The sequence below is a fragment of the Drosophila willistoni genome, assembly GCF_018902025.1.
Source record: "Drosophila willistoni isolate 14030-0811.24 chromosome 2R unlocalized genomic scaffold, UCI_dwil_1.1 Seg167, whole genome shotgun sequence".
Lineage (NCBI taxonomy): Eukaryota > Metazoa > Arthropoda > Insecta > Diptera > Drosophilidae > Drosophila > Drosophila willistoni.
Genome location: NW_025814050.1, coordinates 4877732 through 4894481, shown reverse-complemented (window position 1 = coordinate 4894481; position 16750 = coordinate 4877732). Strand labels below are relative to the sequence as shown.

General features: G+C 40.3%; 4 protein-coding genes across 4 annotated transcripts; 2 read left to right on the top strand and 2 right to left on the bottom strand.

The window, feature by feature from the left end:
* Positions 1-762: 762 nt before the first annotated feature.
* Positions 763-4935, top strand: LOC6644463 (adenylyl cyclase-associated protein 1). Its single transcript, XM_023176542.1, has 7 exons — positions 763-1087; positions 1633-2155; positions 2233-2357; positions 2830-3160; positions 3224-3771; positions 3836-4353; positions 4411-4935. The coding sequence occupies exons 1-7, from the start codon at positions 778-780 to the stop codon at positions 4492-4494; spliced, it is 2439 nt and encodes an 812-aa protein (XP_023032310.1). The 5' UTR covers positions 763-777; the 3' UTR covers positions 4495-4935.
* An 11-nt stretch (positions 4936-4946) lies between these two features.
* Positions 4947-5685, bottom strand: LOC6644462 (vacuolar protein sorting-associated protein 29). Its single transcript, XM_002066757.4, has one exon. The coding sequence runs from the start codon at positions 5594-5596 to the stop codon at positions 5048-5050; it is 549 nt and encodes a 182-aa protein (XP_002066793.1). The 5' UTR covers positions 5597-5685; the 3' UTR covers positions 4947-5047.
* A 66-nt stretch (positions 5686-5751) lies between these two features.
* On the top strand, positions 5752-7049 carry LOC6644367 (general transcription factor IIH subunit 3). Its single transcript, XM_002066756.4, has 4 exons — positions 5752-6071; positions 6130-6325; positions 6385-6803; positions 6867-7049. The coding sequence occupies exons 1-4, from the start codon at positions 5842-5844 to the stop codon at positions 6931-6933; spliced, it is 912 nt and encodes a 303-aa protein (XP_002066792.1). The 5' UTR covers positions 5752-5841; the 3' UTR covers positions 6934-7049.
* A 1161-nt stretch (positions 7050-8210) lies between these two features.
* Positions 8211-9913, bottom strand: LOC6644366 (5-methylcytosine rRNA methyltransferase NSUN4). The gene has a single exon (XM_002066755.3). The coding sequence runs from the start codon at positions 9825-9827 to the stop codon at positions 8310-8312; it is 1518 nt and encodes a 505-aa protein (XP_002066791.1). The 5' UTR covers positions 9828-9913; the 3' UTR covers positions 8211-8309.
* Between the last annotated feature and the right edge of the window lie 6837 nt (positions 9914-16750).

Genomic DNA, 16750 nt, shown 5'->3' with positions numbered 1-16750 from the left:
GCAGGGTATAGGGAAAAAGAAGATAAGTCTGCGCAGCAGCTGTCGCACAACTCTCTTACGGGGAATCGAAACTCTCTTTTTATGGAGCTTGAGCTTTTTCTGCAACAGCTGCACCAACTGCATGCAATCAGTAGCATCGGGAGAGGATCCGGCAGGGAGAGAGAGCGAGGCAAAAAATGACTTAAAATTCCGTTTCATGGCCAATTCATTTTCTGTCCCGAATTGGACAAAGCTTCGTGCCATACAAAAAAGGAAACAAGTGCAAACATAAACAGACATTTACACATACACAAACATACATACATATGCATATACATACGTACTTACTAAGCCGGAGCTAATGCTCTCTGTTGCTCTCTCTTAAATGAAAAGCTACCGAGTATTCCTCTTTATCCTGTGCGTTGCGCACGCTTAGGGTGTGTTCCAGCAGCTGTAGCAACATTTCAGTTGACCCAGTTGAGGGGGGACATTTTCTTGCTTTCCTTTTGGTTAAAGTTGGAAAATTGTGTTAAACATTTTCCTGCGGTGCGTATAAGAAAACTAGAAATTAGTCAACAGTGACTATTTGCACTGTGTGCCAATCGATATTAACAAGGCGAAGCTGAATTAAGTATTTTGCTTTTTAATGCCTGCTACTGATGCTCTCAATGTTGTGATCAAAACTAAATCTGAGAAAAATATCAAAATTAAATACCATTACTTACATAATGATGTTGTGCTTCATCGTCAGTAATTAAAGTACACAAAAAGAAATACACAAATCGAAACAGTGGCAAAATGTTTTCTTGCTGTCGAGCCAATCCCAAGGCAGGGAAAAAGTCCAAGAACAATACCAAGAACGGCGAACCCACCATGGAGAATAATGAAGTCGTCGACGAGGAGAAAGCGCCGTCGCCCAACCAATCCAGTGAAGTGGAAATGAAGGCTGTGCCACAAAACGGCAATGTGAAGCCTGAGGACGACATGGAAGTCGACGTCTCAATGTCTCATCCAGAAGTGCCAGAGGACAATGATGACAAAGATGATGATGATGATGATGAAGATGCTGTCGTCGAAGATGTTACAAAACCTTCTCAAACACAAACTGGTATTGACATGATTATATTCCTAAGTATACACAACTCACGCCCCTTGTCCAGAGCCGCCGCCCGAACTCATCAGGAAGATGAAGGAGGCGCCGCACTGCTAAATAATTTTTGTCGTTTATTTATATTTTGTTTCCACGCTCGGCTTCTTGTGTTCTGCTTCAGGGTCAGAGAGACTTGTAACTGCAAGTGACCAGTTCAGTCCCCCAGACAGACATACTCTGAGCTTTTATTTATCTCAATTGCTTTTTAGTTGTAAATTGTTAATGTTTCAATGGAACTTCAATTAAGTTAGGAGAACTTTTACCATCAAAGATCCTTGTAATTTATGTTTTTATAATGTTCAATAATTATTGATTTTGTGGTCAGGATGCGCCAACTTATGGAATTATTACTCGTGTCTTGCTCAGAAGCAATCCTATTTTTCATTCTCAACAAGAGAGATCTTCGTTTTGTAGGTCAATACTAATCTGATACTATTTTCTTATCGCTGAGACAATGGAACTGTAATACTAATTATTGGTTTAATTCCTTGATACATGTGAAGAAGTTACCAGGGATACGGATATAGCCACGTCGTCCTCCCCAATCCTGCAACCTTCCGTGCGCTCTACCCACTCATCCACATCAACAGCGCCGCCGGCATCGATGACGAGTGCTGGAGATGAGGACGGCCATCACGACGACGAGAGCAACCATAATGTCGACAAAGTTTTGATTGCTGCCATGACAAGACAACCAACACCACCGCTTCCATCTGCTGTTGCGCCACCGACAAAGAGCTGCCTCTCGAGGCACAACTCCACGCATCATTCCATCAAGAAGAAGGTTAACATAAGCAATCGTGCCGAGATTATTGAGCCGGACCCACTACCGCTGCTCCTGCTGGCAAATCAGAATAATAACAACAATTCTCTGCTGGATGACGATGAGGTGTTCTCCGACTCGCTGCCGCCGCCGAAGCGGGAGAGCATGTGTGCCCCATATATTGAGGGCGATCTGATATCGGAGACTCTAGCATTTGCCCACGGACTACCCGCCTGGTTCGACGACGAACGGCTGAATGAGATGTATGAATTCCAATTTGCTGTGTGATTCCTTGTGATGTAAACTCTTCTACCTTGTTGTTATCACTATCATCCCTTAGCGGCTGCATTGAGCCACCTGTTACACCAGTGGGACGCGATGAGTTGGAGCTGAAACGGCAGCGTCTTTACACGGAGCTATTACGGGCCGCCCATGCGGCCGTAGAGCACAGTGTGGCAGTGCGTGGTAAATGATGAACATCGTCATCATTGTTTCGCTTAGTTTGTGCGATGTGCAAAGTCACATCCTACAGATTACAGCCTTTGAATTTCGTTCTTGTTACCGTCTTTGCATGTGGGCGTTATCCAAAAAACTTTTGTTTTTACCCCCCTTGGAAAATTTGGTTTCCTTTAAGTACTTTTTAGTGCACAGCACAGCACAGTGTGTATATATGGATGTATGTGTATGTACATGTATGTAGATTTCTTTTTTTTTTTTGTAGTCACAGTTGTCAAATGTTGTCTCATCATGATCATCATTCACACTCATGTGACTTTTGGTTAATAAATCATATTTTTGTGCCCCTCTATTTCTTTTAAGGGGTTTTTTAGTCTTATTTCTCCTTTTATCTTCGATTAAAGCACTTCTTTTAAACTCTTTATATACTTATGAACGCATAAAAATGATATAGAAACTAATCAATGTTGTGTTTCCATAGATAACGAACCCGACTCGAAAACCCCAACTGTTGCTGTTCAGAAATTGGAAAGCATTTGTGAACGCCTGGAGACGTTAGTAGATCGCTTGGAGCGCACACTAATCGCGCCGTCTAACACGCAAACCCAATCGGAAGAACCGCCAAAGCCTCCGTTGCCAGAAACTGCAAATCCGTTGCCTTCGCCACCTGCTCCCTTGGTCAGAAGTGCGATCATGAGTGTTGCCGGCTTTGAGGATATTGTCGCGGGACCGCTGAGCCAATATCTAGCCAATTCCGTGAAAATTGGCGGCGATGTTGCCCAGCATGCTCAGTCGGTAAAGGCGGCCTTTGAGTAAGTAAGAGTGAAAAGAGTTTACTTGGTCGAGACCTAATCTGGTGTCTTCTATCATTCTAGTGCCCAATTGCAGTATGTGAAGCTGGCCACGCAGATTGCTCAGCCACCGCAGCCGAAGCAAATGGAGTTGCTGAAGCCAACGTCGACGCAGATTAGCGCCATACAGGATTTCCGTGAGAAGCATCGCTCGTCGCCCTTCTTCAATCATCTTTCGGCCATCAGCGAGAGTATCCCCGCTCTGGGCTGGGTTTGTGTGTCGCCCACACCAGGTCCTCATGTCAAGGAGATGAATGACGCCGGCCAGTTCTACACGAATCGTGTGCTGAAGGAGTGGAAGGAGAAGGATGCCACGCATGTGGAGTGGGCTCGGTCATGGGTTCAGACGCTGACCGAGTTGCAGGCGTACATCAAGCAGTATCATACCACAGGTCTTGTGTGGTCCGGCAAGGGAGCAGCTCCAGCTGGCGGTGCCCCGCCACCACCTCCACCTGGGGGCATGCCGCCACCACCACCCCCACTGGACTTGGATGCTCTCAAGCTGGATAGTGCCGGCGATGATCGGAGTGCGCTCTTTGCCCAAATCAATCAGGGTGCTGACATTACAAAGAGTGAGTAGAATACGTGTGTAACGAGGTGGATTCCATAATTAACATTTGCCATTTGTCTTTGTAGACTTGAAAAAGGTCACTGGCGATATGCAAACCCACAAGAATCCCTCGCTGCGAACAGGACCAGCTCCTTTCAAGACACCAGCTACTTTTGGCGGTGCCTCCAAATCGGCGGCCGCTGCCGTTGCGAAGGATCCCGTGTTCACACGTGATGGCAAAAAGTGGCTGATTGAATATCAGAAGAATAACACCGGTCTCCTTGTGGACAACGCAGAGATGAACAATGTGGTCTATGTGTTCCGTTGTGAGGGCTCCACACTCACGGTCAAGGGCAAAGTGAACAACATTGTTTTCGATTCCTGCAAGAAGTGTTCGTTGCTCTTCGATTCGGTGGTTGCCTCTGTGGAGTTTGTGAACTGCCAGAGCGTCCAGATGCAGGTGTTGGGATCAGTGCCCACAGTTTCTATCGATAAGAGCGACGGATGTCAAATGTATTTGTCAAAGGATTCGCTTGGCGTAGAGATTGTCAGCTCAAAGTCTTCCGAGATGAATATTCTATTGCCCGATCCAAGTGGCGACTATGTAAGTTCAAATCTCATACATGCCGTGAAAATTCATTAACCATTTTGTCTCTTTCAGACCGAACTGGCTCTACCGGAGCAGTATAAGACCACCATAGCTGGCAAGACCCTCAAGACTGTGTGCGTGGACAGTTTGGGCTAAGTTTCAGGAGAATCAATTCTATCCGTAGCGTTCCCCCCTCCGTTTAGAAGAGCATTTGGCCAGCCATTAAGCATTAATATATGTATTCTAATTTTAAGCAGAAAGTTTTATGTTTTTTGTCCCTGACCGATCTGGTACAGAAATTGTTGCCAAAATTTAAAGCTGGCCAATGCGAAAGTTTATACACCACATTTAAATTAATTTAATTGAAATGATGCGGGGGGAGGAGGATGACGGTCAGCCCAAAAGATATATTGTGTTTAAGTTCAAGGGAATTCCTGAAAACTGATTAAAACACAAAAGAAAACAAACAAAAAAAACATTAAAAATCCGCACGAAATTCGGAAAATATTTGCACTCGAGCATGTCTAAGATCAAGATCATCATCTTTTTTATAATCTATTTAAATAAAATTTAAACATTTTTTATCAAATAAAAAAAGGAAACGTTTTTATTATTATTATTATTTTCTACATACAATTATATTTTCATTATAAAGCCAAGATCAGTTTTAAGGGGTTGCGGGTGCGGGGAATGGCGTGTTAATACTCAGTTAGATCTTCTTGTACTCGATGCGTTCAACTTTGACCTCATCGCCAATCAACTGGTACACATATGTCACCACCGTCGTGCTCTGTATGTCCATCAGGACAAACGAAGGTACCACATTTGTGTCCAGTGGATTGAATGCTCCCGTTGCCGAGCCCGGGTTAATGTAGAATTTGTTACCATGCTCGTACGCCTCGAATTTGTACGTGTGGCCGGTGATTAGGATGTCCACATCCAGTTGCCGCTGTATTAGTGATAATGCCTCCGGGTCGCCGCGAGGCACCACCTGATGGCCATGGCAGAGACCGATTCGGAATTGTCCAACTGTTACCACTTTTTGCTCCGGATAGCTGAGATTCTCATCGAAATCGCCACGCACTATGTGCACATCGTTGGCCAGCGATTTGAGATAGTCATAGGATTCCTTGGTGCAGATATTTCCGGTGGCCAGAATGTGATGGATACGACCCGGAACGAGGAGCTTCTTGAATTTGGCAGGTAGGCTGCTGCAGCGGTGCGGTATATGCAGATCACCGAGTACCAGAACGAGCATGTCCAGGCCGATTTATCCTTTTCGCAACAACAAAAAAAAACTGAATTTCAATTGTGAAACGCCCCCACAAAGAAATAGTGTTGGTCAACGTTAAAATATTACTCATCAGTGACGGAACAAAAGTAATCGATGTCACATCGATAGCATAATGACATTTTGCCCCGATAAACGAATCTAAGCCGGCTAATTTTATTTAATTTTATTTCATTTCCATTTTAAATTTGACTGCGTGAGGATCGGACGAGATGGATGCGGCAGCCGACGTAAGTACAAGCACCAAGGAGGCTAAGGAGTCGGAATCGAGCATTGACCTGCTGGTCATTGTGTTGGATACGAATCCATCTCAGCGCATAGTGCGTCAAAACCCACAGAACCTCACCCAAATCCTGGAGGCAATGATAGCCTTCGGCAATGCTCATCTTATGCAGAAGGCTCAAAATAAATTGGCAGTCATATCCTGCTCACATCATGCATCGTAAGTTTAACCAAACTTTTCAAATGCGACTGTAATTTATTTGATTTCCTGTGCTTAGGAATTTCCTGTACCCACTACCAGGACGTCAGGTTGAAGTACGTCAGATTGATGGTCAATATGAGGTATTCAGCCAGGTGGAGAAGACAATCAAACAGCAATTGGGCAATATACTGATGAATGCTCCTCGTCTGTCTGCCCCTTGTGAGAGTTTGCTAGCCGGGAGCATAGGCCGGGCCCTTTGCTACATATCGAGAGTAAGTTTGCATTTAAAGGAATTAATTCTTCATATAGCTGACTGATTCCTGCTCTGTAGTTGCAGCGCAATACACCACCTGGGATTAAGATGCACTCTCGCGTTCTCGTTCTGACGGGCAGCAATGAGTGCTCATCCCAGTACATGACATTCATGAATGTCTTTTTCACAGCCCAAAAACTGGGCATTGTCATCGACACTTGTTCCTTAGAAAATCCTGTCAGTCTATTGCAGCAGGGTTGTGATATAACCAGTGGCCAGTTCCTGAAAGTCACCCAACTGGATGGTCTCTTACAGTATTTACTCTGGGTCTTCCTCCCATCTCCCCAGATGCGTCACAAATTGGTTTTGCCGCCGCCACCCAAAGTGGATTACCGCGCCTCCTGTTTCTGTCATCGCGAGTTAATCGACATTGGCTACGTTTGCTCTGTCTGCCTATCAGTCTTCTGCAAGTATAGCCCCATCTGCACCACATGCCAGTGAGTACCAACAAAATGATTCTCTTAGTTTTTTTTAATTTTTCAATTCGCTTATTCTTTCAGTACCGTGTTCAAGGCTCCGGCTGCACTGCCACCCAAGGGGAAGAAAAAAAAGAAGACGGAAAAGTAAATGTAGTCGTGAATGTCACATCCGACGAGAAGATGAATCTTTTTTTTTTTTTGTCTTAAGCACATTCTAATGCTCTTTATAACTTTCCAAAATACAAACAAGAAATAGTCAAAATACGTTACTTTTAAAGGTTGCTTTCTTTTTGATGCTTTTAGTATCTTGGTTAAACATTGTTAGAAACCAATCGTAACAATTCCTAATACAAATTCATCTTCAGCTCATGGTTAAGTAAAGGATCAAGACTTCAAGTAAAAAACTGGAAAATTACTCATTAAAACAAAGTACAATAAAAGTTTAATTTTTAAAACACTTAATGTTTTTAAAAGTTTATTGCATTGCAACATTTATTCTTATTTGGGATTCTGTTGCCACTTTGTCGACTTACCTATATAAAATTTAGACAATTTCATGTTTCCCCAAAATATTAATCTGTAATAATCAAATGCTTAGTTCAAGTAACTTTTGCAAACTAAAATTAGGCACTTTTATTATGTTGCTCACACGAAATAGTTATATAACTATCAAAAAATTAGATCGTAATTCTTTAAATGTAAACAATTTCAGTCCCAAATAAATTATATGTATCTGCCTGTAGCTATCAAAAAACAAAAATTTTAAAATATTAGCTTTTGGTGTCACAATGCAAATCAGAACATAATTTTCCAATGTGAAAGAGAAAACATGAACCAAAAATTTTTTTTTTCCGAATTTTTAGTATTTGGTTATTCTGCCTCTCTTTTCCAAACTGTGTTTTCGGCAATTTCTAACCGATTTAAATCAATTAAATCGGAATGTTGTTTTTAAGGTTTTAATGCAAACTTTAAGATTAATTTAGATTACTTAATAAGAAAACTAATATAATCCATAAAGTTGGTTATTGATTCCACCTATTTTCCTCACACTGTATTTTCGCTTCTGCCAATTTCCCCGATTTCAAAATTGAACTATTGGATATTTCAAACAAAAAACGAATTTTGATCCAATGATGTAGGTATATATGAGTTTTACAACAATTTTCTAAAAATTGAGATCTCGAATCAAATATGAATTCAAAAATCGGCTAAAATTTGGGTAAGTTACAGATTTCCAAAGTTAAAAGTTTTTAAGAATTTTCAAAATTTGTGCAATTTACTGTTCATATTTTGATAATTGAATGAACATTGAATTAACTTAACTTATGCGCTTTGATTGGCGCTGGCCCAACATTTGCTGATCCTGCTATATGGCTAATCTATCTAAATATGACCACATGATATATCTTTTAAACAAAATCTTTGTAAATTTCATTTCTTTTTGTATTTTTTGTGTTGAAGATGGCTTAAGCATAACTACACTATTGTTACAATAGTTGTTACAATAATAATGAATTATTGACTTCAAGTATTTCGAGTAATTTTGCTAAAGTACATTGGGCCGAAATTGGCTGGCAGATATGGGACGACCATTTGACCATACTTTAGTCCCTTCGGTTGCTCGAACTTAAATATATCCGCAAAGAGAGCGACTTGTTGGCTAAGATCCCTAACGGTGGTCGTGATCCCGTGATCGTTGAAGACCTTTTGCAGGGCCATGTGAACAACTCCATCATTTTGGACCGGTGACAGGGAGCAGGTGGAGTAGACCAGGCTTCCACCAGGACGCAGCAAACGCAAACAATTTGCGAGGATGCCCGATTGGAGTTCGGGGATGCGCAGTCGCTCCTTAATGCGAGTTGGCTTGAATATGTTGTTGTCCTGCTGCATGAGCACATGCCGATCTGTGGTGCACGGCACATCGACTAGAATTTTGTCGTAGCTCTCGTATTCATCCAAGTTGCGGGCATCGCCCATGTTGAAAATTAGACGCTTGCCTTGCCAACGTTCCTTATAGTCGAACAAGTACTCCTGCATGACGTGTTTCAGTTTCTTGAGGCGGGATTCTTGGACGTCATTGCAAACCAAGTGATCAATGTGCAGGGTCTGCAGCAAGAGCAATGATTTGCCACCAGGAGCCGCACAGGCATCAAGTACCCGTTCGCCGGGTTGTACCTGTAGGAAAAGAGGAGGTAGAATTGACCCACCATCCATGAGGAAGTGGGAGAGCACACCGGTGAGGCACTTCTTAGGTGACTTGAAGTCGGAACAATTGCCCATCTCATAGGTGTAGAGTGCCAAGTGCTCGGGGTAGTAGAACGATGTCTCCGGCTCAATTTTCAGCGGAAAGTCTACATTTGTCTGATAGTATTTATAGTGCTCGGATTCCGCTACCCAATCCTCCATGCCTTTAATGCTGTTGGCCGGCATGTACTCATACAATCCTCCAGTGCCGAACTGGGGATCGACCAAGCGATCCTGTTCCAATTGCATGTCCTCTTCCAGTGCTTTGGTGAGACTTTGTTTATAGTCCAAGTTGTCTTCCTTTTTGTCCTCTGCCGGGCGCTTCTCATCTTTGGAATAATTCAGTTTTTGTGGCAGCTCCACAGCGGCACCATCTTCTCCTGCTTGTGGGTAAATGGCAGCGACTTCTCGTTCCTGTTGTTTTCGAAGCAAAGCATCCAACTTGCTATCCATTTCAGTACTGTTGGCTACGTGCCCTTCTTCTTGCACCTGCACCTGGGACTTGCGTTCCTGGGCCAAATGGATAAGTGACTTGATATTTATAGCCCCATCCATTTCCAGCATGCTGCATGTCTGCTCCGTGTCCCCGAAATTGTTCACCATGGCAACATACTTGTGCTCCGTCAAAAGAGCCGCTCTCATATTTTTCCACCTGCCTCCGTAAACGGAACCATAGAAGTCATCAAAACTATCCAGGGCCCGGTCGCAGTTGGTCTTCTTGTGCTGAAGAACATTCCAGCGTTTTTTTCCGCTTTTCCACCGGCACGGTAACCAGCATATTTTGCGTACTTTCAGCATTTTTTAATAACAATTTACGCTTTCATGACCACCTTATTATGACACTCAGTAGCGGCCGGAACTAATAGTTTAGTGAATATTTACTTAAGCTACTCGGGACCAAAACTATATAAATTTGGTATCAAATGAAAGGGTAAAATTCCACATGCATGATCTTGGGTGAGCCTCAGCGATTTATTATTTAGTTTTTGTGTAATTAACAAAAGAATATTTATATTTTTAGCGGGACAATAGCTGAAAGCAGCTGTTTCCGGCTAAAAAACAAGCTATCCATTTTTAAAATAGTGTTGCCAGATGCCACATTTTGGATACAGCTGTTCACGAATAAGCGGGCTATTTGAAACTTTTCGCACTATTATCTTTCCAAAATTTCCTCGTTTCATAGAATTAGTGCTAGTGGAATTGTTTCTTTGGTTTGATACCAAAATTTCTAATATTGTTTTTTTTTGCCATTTTTAGTTTCTCTTTATCACTGAATCTCTTTATTTTTGGCACAATGTAAACTATTCGATTCGAATCGCTCATCACGGCAAGCGAATATACATATATTCAAAATCCATAAAGTATTAAAATTTATATTAAATATTAACAGCTTGTTAAAACCTTACTTGGTCCTATGCGCGTCGATAACTCGAAGAGGCTCGCCGGCTAGCTATAATCGGGTCGTGGGATTCGATAACCCTGCCTCTTTCGCGCACAACAATAAAAAAAAATGTATCAAACACAATCCAGGGTACATCATTGAGGACGACATCCACTGGAGACTGTTACTCAGGACTAAAAAAAAATATTACTACATATACTTCGGTCATTATACACACACAAACGCTTCACACCCACCGGCTTGGGGATCTGGCCTTGGGCTTTGAATTCATCCCGGCATACCCACCCTTCCTGGCAGTTTTGGTATCCTACTGCCCCCATTTAAACACATTCGATGGTATTATCGGTTCATTACCGATCGCTCATCCCATTTCTCCGGGTTTTACTCACCGTCCCCCCCTCTTCCGACAAACCAAACTACTCGATACGCATCATCTTTTCTCAATAATAATTTAGAAAATGATGGGTTAATCTAATTAATTCAAATTTTTACGCGCTCACCGAGACATCACTCTGTCTCCAATGACCCTCTGTATTCGGGCAACAAAAAGAATAAAAAAAATATAAATTTGATAATTTCTCCTTTGCTTTTTTTTTCAGACGCCAACCTGACCATAGAGGACCTACCTAAAAAAAGAGCTCTTCTTTTACGATAAGGACTACGTGCAGATTACACCTATTGGAGTTTTAGTGGGACTAATACGTTACGACAAGAGATGTAGCGGCGGCACGTTTTACAAGAATAAGATTAATTATAATAAAAAAAGAACAAACGATATTATTAATATAGAGACTCGATATTGGCAAACAAAAAAAAACGAGGCTCATTCGAGCGATTAAATAAAAACAAATAAATAAATTAAATAAATAATTGATTGAGCCAATTAATAATTAAGTAAATCAATAATTGAATAAATAAATGTATAAATAATTAGGATAAGGTTATATGAATAAATAAATAATTATGTATGATTTAAGTAATAAATTAGCTCTGTATGAGTATATAATATATATGTATAAAAAAACGAGGACGATAAAAATAGGCGGGGGATTACAATTTAAAAATAAATCGGTCTTGCGGGGAGCGTATTGGGTGATCACGTGGGGAACAGATTCACCTTACGACTCCCAAAGGATAGTTTAGGAGATTTATCCCGCGCCGGCTTCTGTTAATATTTCAGGTTAAACTCGTGTTCAGGCCGGAACTCCCTCTTCTATTTTAATTTATAATTTGCTCCTGAAGGCGGAATATGTGGTGGTCACGATGCCATGGAGAATCCTCATAATCATGGGGGGGAATAAAAACTTGGCCAGGCCCCGAAAATATGCGGCCTGACCTCTGATGACTGCCGATTTGGTTGGCCCCTCGATCTTGTCCAATCCCGTATGGGCATATACCCAGGATTTGGCTTCCCTCTTGGAATAAATCACTGCATAAAATTTTTCTGGATTCTCACATCACGTTTTTTCTTTGGTATTAATTTCTTTTACTTTTTCTTTCTTAGGCTCTCGCCCTAACCAACCACTCTCGAGAACTTCTTCGACCGATTTGACCTTCATCTGTCCCGACTATCCCGACCAGAAACAGTCCAAACTCCGAAATCCTCTCTCTCAGATTTGAAAAGCCGGGCTACCGATCTTCTCATTTGTTACCCGCTCCCTTACCCGTTTAAGGGGAAAAATTCCCTACCTTCCTGTCTCCATTATCCAACACTACATATTTCCTGACCTATCAATAACTATAAACAAAAAAACACCCCAGCCATAACAAGCTTAAGTAAATATTTACCGTGAATGAAAAATGCTCTCGCTATCGATAGTAAAAAAATCGATAGACTATCGCTGGAAGATAAATATTCGATTTATCGATAGTGTCATCAATAGTTTCGCCAGCTCGAATAAATACTACATCAAGACTTTAAAGTAATTCATTACTTGCTTGCCTCCGTCGGGATAACTTCTTATTTTGTACTTTGTCCTTTATTTTTCGTATAATATATTGTGGTTATATCCGTCTAATGGAAACTTCAATTAAATTAAATTTTTTTCTTTTTAAATCGCCACTTAAAGAAACATCTTTAAACTGTTTTATGTGGCTCATTCGCTTCCATAAATTGCATCAAGCCTTTCTACATACATTTCAGATTTACTTATTCTGAAAAAATTTCTTTAACTACAAAATAAAAAGCTGTCAAGATGGCTTTTGGAAACGGTGATCATTTGATTTGTTCTTGTTCTAAGTTTGTTCAATGCGCAAACCTGCAACAAAGCATGGCGTCCAGTTAATAAAGTCAATTTTTCATCATGAATTTCTTCTGACTCTAATTCTACCACTAAATTCGAATTGGGTACCGCGAGGTCTAAGTATCATTTTTTTGATAACAATAGTGTGTCAGCATTCGGCGAAGGTTTTTTTTACTATTTTTTTCTGCTTTCTTTACAATTTGGATAGCCAATTTCTAACCATCGTCTTGGGTAGTGGGAGTAAACCATTTACTATCATCCATCAGGATTCTTTGGACATCTTCCACATGGGTGCTGGCGCAGTAATATTCATTCTTCTTCTGTATGACACCAGACTGGGTGGAGGTTTTCAATACTTCATACAGTTGAACTATATTTATTAACAGATCTGCTGTCTTTACAATTTGAATAGCCAATTTCTTATCATCGTCTTGGGTAGTGGGAGTGAACCATTTACTTTCATCCATCAGGATCCTTTGGACATCTTCCACATGGGTGCTGGCGCAGTAATATTCATTCTTCTTCTGTATGACACCAGACTTGGTGGAGGTTTTCAATACTTCATACAGTTGAACTATATTTATTAACAGATCTGCTTTATTTACAATTTGAATAGCCAATTTTTAATCATCGTCTTGGGTAGTGGGAGTGAACCATTTACTTTCATCCATTAGGATCCTTTGGACATCTTCCACATGGGTGCTGGCGCAGTAATATTCATTCTTCTTCTGTATGACATCAGACTGGGTGAATAGCCAATTTTTAATCATCGTCTTGGGTAGTGGGAGTGAACCATTTACTTTCATCCATCAGGATCCTTTGGACATCTTCCACATGGGTGCTGGCGCAGTAATATTCATTCTTCTTCTGTATGACACCAGACTGGGTGGAGGTTTTCAATACTTCATACAGTTGAACTATATTTATTAACAGATCTGCTGTCTTTACAATTTGAATAGCCAATTTCTTATCATCGTCTTGGGTAGTGGGAGTGAACCATTTACTTTCATCCATCAGGATCCTTTGGACATCTTCCACATGGGTGCTGGCGCAGTAATATTCATTCTTCTTCTGTATGACACCAGACTTGGTGGAGGTTTTCAATACTTCATACAGTTGAACTATATTTATTAACAGATCTGCTTTATTTACAATTTGAATAGCCAATTTTTAATCATCGTCTTGGGTAGTGGGAGTAAACCATTTACTTTCATCCATCAGGATCCTTTGGACATCTTCCACATGGGTGCTGGCGCAGTAATATTCATTCTTCTTCTGTATGACACCAGACTTGGTGGAGGTTTTCAATACTTCATACAGTTGAACTATATTTATTAACAGATCTGCTTTATTTACAATTTGAATAGCCAATTTTTAATCATCGTCTTGGGTAGTGGGAGTGAACCATTTACTTTCATCCATCAGGATCCTTTGGACATCTTCCACATGGGTGCTGGGGGTTTAATCTTCTGTCTATCGTAACGCCTAAATATGTGGCATTGCTGGCAGTCGGAATCGTTTCATTGTTATTCCTTTATTTTCCCTTTATTCATTTTAGAGTCTTTGCCATAACATTCCTTTTCGACAACAAATTCTTCCTTATCGTCTACATTCTCATCCAACTTTGGTACGGAGTCCTCATCATCAGTTTGCTGCTCCGGGACTTTTTCTTCTTTTATTTCTATGTACATAGATGATTTACACCAAGAAGGTTAAAAATAATTGACGTTTTCGCATTATTGTAGTAACATAAAATTCAGCTTATTTTAGTTTCCGGCGTAAAACTTGAATAAGGTTGTTGTTTTTTTGTTTCACCTTTTTTGCATATGCTCAAGTAGAAATAATGTTTAAGTACATCCTGATAACTTGGGAAATTTATTTTTGAGAAATCACTTGGAATGCCATTTATACTTGCGCTTTGACTTGTATTCTGACCAATTTGCTGCCATAGCTTTATTTTAATTACAAATCTTTTACTAAACACACGCTTTTTCAGAAGACCAAGAGACCAATACTTAGAGAATCTATTATCAATGCCTCCTTACAATTAGAGTACAATAAAATCGTAAATGGAGTCAATTTTTCTGCCTCTCAAGTATTTGATATTGTTTTCGCCAAGTCGTGCCGGCTCTAAAAAGCTTCCTCATGAATAGCGTGGTCTTCCTTTGTACAAAATTCCAAAACAATTTTCTTGAAAAATTCCCTGGCCCAATCGTAGAGAAGTTTTGCCGAACTTATATTTTCGTTTCGTAGGCCACCAATTGCATCGCTTGCGCCTTCGCCGTGAGAAAAAATTCCACTCAGCCTTAACTCTAAAATCCTGTACGTGGTACAATAAATGCATAAAGTTAAATTTGTTTTTATACTGGCAAACTGCTCCATCAGACAAATATAAAACTTTTTTTACGTTTCCGAACTAATTCACTAGATTCCCCATTAATTTGGAATGAAATAAGTGAACCGAATGTGCTTCATGATGCAAATTTTCCGAAATCATTACCAAATTATAATGCTTCACCTTATTCCCATCCTGAATCTGGCAAGTCTAATTTTCCGAAAAGTCTAAAGTGATGATAAATCCATCTTTGGACATAGCTTCTTTGGATTTACTTAAATAATTGTACTGGGTTCTTGCAAGAAAGTCATGCTTTACTAATTCCAGTAAATCTTTTTTTTAGGCCTTCAGAAATTCGTTAACTGATGATCGAATAATTCATACCTAAAGAAAATGTTTGCATATATGCACATAACGAATGTATTGAAGTTAGTCTGACTGACCTGTGTACAAGTGCATTGCTTAAAAAATGTCCTAACAAAGATCGAAGTGTATCAGAAATTATGGCCGACCCAGGTCAAAATCGATGCAGTTTTTCTTTAATTCTTGCCTGAATGCAAACAATTTCAGTCTAATATTTTTGTGTACTTTGCAGACACAAACATTATGCGACTCATATTGGCCTGGCAAAATACATTCTTGGGGCATTTGTCGTATAAAAGAAGACAAATTTATGTTCACATCAGAAAATTTCCGCATGAATTTTTTGCGCAATTCACTTAGGTTTTTTAGTCACAAACTTGCAGTCCTTTCGACCAGGCAATATGCGATAAGTCGCATATTGATGTAAGCATCATCTGTCACCAAGAACTCCTGAATTATTTTAACTGTTTCAGAGTCTATTGGTCGTTAAAGTTTTGGATTTAAATGAGCACCATATCCTTGAGGAGCTTGCAATTTGATGCCATTCCGCACACAGCATTAAACATGGTAGGCATTCTTCTAATACTCATTTGAATGGGTACTGTAGTGAGCAAACGGATTCTCGCATGGTGGAACTTTTCATGCTCTAGTGCATTATTGCAGTCACCAAACCATTTTTCATTAATTTCACTAAGCCTTTTCTTGGCTGAGGGCTTGTAATCTGGATCTAAATGTTCGCCTTTATGCTCAAATTCTGGGTCATTAGACAATTTAAGTTGTTTTAACGCGTCATCTGGCAATTTATGGACCCGTATTGAAACAATTTGCACGTGGATTTTCCAACACAATCGAAGTTTTACTTATTTACCTGGATTTTACACGATCTGCATATAAACTGTTCTTCAAACTTTGCGAATTTTTTCGGGTTCCACATTGTAGTCACCTTAACTAAATTTAAATGAAGTAAGTAAGTCTTCTCACCATACACAAGTAGGGCAAATATTTCAAATTTATTAAACAAATGCATTTTCAGATGCTTTTTACATATGTATCTTAGCATCTCGCTCACTCAAGCATACGAGCACCCTAGCGCCCCCACCAGCCAACGGCCAACTCCGGCCTTGTGGAAAAACGTTTATATGCATAACTCGACTGTTTTTTGTCCGATTTTGATCATATTTAATATTTTCCTGGAAATTAGTATCAAATTTAAGTGTGCCAAATTTTGGTATTAAGGTAGAAAAATATGGGAGATAGTCGAGTTTTTTCAAATTACGAGGGCGAAAAGGCGCGTGGAAAATCTTTACACATACAAAATGTGCGCATTTACTAAGCAAATATATATACCAAATATGGTGTCTCTAGCTAGAATAGTTTT

Coding starts and splice junctions, on each gene's coding strand:
- LOC6644463 (XM_023176542.1), top strand. CDS start 778: ATGTTTTCTTGCTGTCGAGCCAATCCCAAGGCAGGGAAAAAGTCCAAG. Junction 2,156..2,232: donor GACGAACGGCTGAATGAGAT/GTATGAATTCCA, acceptor ATCATCCCTTAG/CGGCTGCATTGAGCCACCTG. Junction 4,354..4,410: donor CCGATCCAAGTGGCGACTAT/GTAAGTTCAAAT, acceptor TGTCTCTTTCAG/ACCGAACTGGCTCTACCGGA.
- LOC6644462 (XM_002066757.4), bottom strand. CDS start 5,596: ATGCTCGTTCTGGTACTCGGTGATCTGCATATACCGCACCGCTGCAGC.
- LOC6644367 (XM_002066756.4), top strand. CDS start 5,842: ATGGATGCGGCAGCCGACGTAAGTACAAGCACCAAGGAGGCTAAGGAG. Junction 6,072..6,129: donor TCCTGCTCACATCATGCATC/GTAAGTTTAACC, acceptor TCCTGTGCTTAG/GAATTTCCTGTACCCACTAC. Junction 6,804..6,866: donor CCCATCTGCACCACATGCCA/GTGAGTACCAAC, acceptor TTATTCTTTCAG/TACCGTGTTCAAGGCTCCGG.
- LOC6644366 (XM_002066755.3), bottom strand. CDS start 9,827: ATGCTGAAAGTACGCAAAATATGCTGGTTACCGTGCCGGTGGAAAAGC.